The 2619-nt window shown below is 55.2% G+C and overlaps 1 protein-coding gene across 1 annotated transcript; it reads right to left on the minus strand.

Moving 5' to 3' along the window:
* Positions 1 to 1078: 1078 nt before the first annotated feature.
* Positions 1079 to 1663, minus strand: LOC144153555 (uncharacterized). The gene has a single exon (XM_077685177.1). It carries the CDS (start codon positions 1661 to 1663, stop codon positions 1079 to 1081), a length of 585 nt encoding a protein of 194 aa, XP_077541303.1.
* Positions 1664 to 2619: the final 956 nt, after the last annotated feature.

The raw sequence follows: 2619 nt of genomic DNA on the forward strand, positions 1-2619 counted from the left end.
GATATCGTGGCAGATTGTCGGCATTGCTATTGCCTCGATGGTGTACTCGCTGGCATCAAACTGGCTACGTATGCAAAGCTGAACTACCTTGCACTTCCTAAGACGAGAAGGTGCATCGGACGCGAAACTGTTCCCGGCGATGCGTGTCTCTCTACTTTCAATCCCAATCTCGCTACGAGATCTTCTTTGACGAAAGTACGTTGACTGCCTCCGTCGAAAATGCCTCTGACATAGGACGTCTCGTTGGTCCCGACGATCCAGCAACGGAAAGTCTGTAAGTGCACGTCCTCGTCAAGTTGGCAGCTTGTGACGGCAGTCGAAGGCGCACCGTTTTCTTTCACTGGCCTTGTAGCAGCAGAGACTTTCATGTCCAGCTTGTCACTCCGCCTCGCTCGGAAATTGGGATCGCACATAGTCGAAGCATGCCTGCCTTTACATGTCTCACATACCAACTTCCGCCGGCACTCGTTTGCACGATGGCCCGTCATAGTGCATCGGTAGCACCGCCTAGCGCTAGATAGTCGTTTCTTCTTCTCTGCGACTGTTAATGAAGCACTGCACGCCTCAGTCGCATGTTTCTTAGACCGGCAGAAGAAACACGCACTGGGGTTTTTCTTCGCTTCTTGCGATGCATGCAGGACTGATGACGAGGGCACGTGCTTCTTGCGGTAACCGCGGATGTTGGAGGAGGACGTCGCTGGAACACTGTGTTCCCTTGCTTCGAGCTCTATCCATACGTATCTCAAGAGCTGCTCTAGCTTCTGGCAAGACGTTGTGGCACTGGTTGCCTCTACTGAAGCAGAAGGCACCGCTCCCTGCGTATCACCTTGAAGACGTCCATGGCGGTGGAATGCCAAGACGATCTCCTTCGGCAGCGCCTCCAGCAAAACGTCGTAGAGCATTGCCGAGAAGCTGCTTGTGGGTACGTCCAGTACGTTTAGGCATCGGACATTCAGCTGAACACAGTCATAAAGCCTGCGCAGCTCCTTGTCCTCCGAGTGAGACGTCACGGGCTGTAACTCGCGGAGGTTTCGAAAATGCCGCTGTATGATACGGCTCTTGTCGCCGAACCTGTCCTTCAGTTAACGGCACTTTCATAACAGGCCTCCGTTGTTGGCAGCCCGGCGATGGCAGCTGCTGCTTCACCCGACAAGTAGTTTCTGAGGTAATGAAACTTATCGGTAGCGGTGAGAGCCCGGTTGGTGTGGACTGCGCCGTTGAATTGCTCCCAAAACGACGTCCAGCTACACACGTCTCCATGAAAGGGCTGGATGGTGAGCATGGGCAGACGGGGTCCAGTGAACTGAGATGGAACCGTCGTTGGGGCCTGTGGCGTGCTAACCGCAGCCGAGGGGGCAGGTTGCGCCGTGTCGCTGACGCCGAGTTCCTCGAGCCGGTACGTAAGGCGAATCAGAGCCTCGAGCGTCGGGTCGTTGTAACGGGCCGCCGACTCGTACTCCCTTTCCAGCTCCTCGACAGGAACCGCGTCCTCGACCTGGGCGTCGATCTTGCTAAGCTCCTCGCGGCTAGCCACGAGCCTGTCCAACACCTTCCGGAGCGCGAGCCGGTCGGAGCAGCCGCTCTCGATGAGTGCTGTCGCCTCTGTCGAAATTTTCGTCGCTTGGGCTCGCCTTGCAGCGCGTTTCGCCTTCAGCCGGTCCATCATTCAGCGAAAAAGTCCGGCTTGCTCGCGTGGTAGGCAGCCCGGTCCGCGCGTTGTCTCCCTGGGTGCGGTTCCGAGAAGGACGAAGCTTGCTTGGGCGACCGTTTCTAGAAGAAACTCGTCGTCGCCGTCGCTCGTTGCCCACGTCGGTGGGAGCCGCTCGTTTTCCCTTGGGATTCGGCACCAAATGTTGCGGATCGGGCACCTCGCTGCGGGTGCGCCGCCAGGAAACGAAGCCGTGGGACCCCTCAACGAATGACCCTTTTAATGGCGATGACTTGGTTACAATGATAATGGTAGTAATGCACGCTCCGCTCGAGCGCTGGGTCTCTTCTTCTTCGTCGCCCGCTAGTCTCCAACAAGGGGCCTCAGCGACATCATAATTCAAACTACGCGCCATCACGCAGGCAGCTTGGGGCCTGGCGCACGGCCAGAGGAACGGCCTCGAAGATATACTACTACTACTACTACTTTCTACATACGAGGCTGCGTCGCCTACGGAAAGAAAAAAAATACAGAGAAGTCAAATCCTGTAAAAGCAATTTAAAACCTCCATAGCGGCCGTTTTGGAAGGAGTTCCTTTGCGTAGAATGTCGACGTGGACAAAAGTTCAGGGTGTGGGGCGCGCTGACAGAGGGCATCATTTCTGAGGTCAGAAGCGCAGAGCCTGTCTCTACCAGTGACCACGAGGAAGTGGGGGACGAAGCAACAGTGCGGCCGCCGCTCGGAAGTGACGACTGGATGAAATGCTGGCCGTCTATTCTGCAGTTCTGTAGTATGCGAAAAGGAGGCCTTCTGCTACATTCGCTCGTTAGAGAAAAAAGGGCCAGCTTTCGCCTTCAAGCATACACGGCAGGTTTCAATCGCGGTTTTTTTTTTTCAAGATTTCAGTTGCTGACACACTTTATTACTCTACGGTCGCATTGCATGGTTTTTGTGATTCACTTTCATTAGTT

This window comes from Haemaphysalis longicornis, unplaced genomic scaffold, assembly GCF_048455015.1.
Source record: "Haemaphysalis longicornis isolate Haplotype H1 unplaced genomic scaffold, Haemaphysalis longicornis Haplotype H1 scaffold_9, whole genome shotgun sequence".
NCBI lineage: Eukaryota > Metazoa > Arthropoda > Arachnida > Ixodida > Ixodidae > Haemaphysalis > Haemaphysalis longicornis.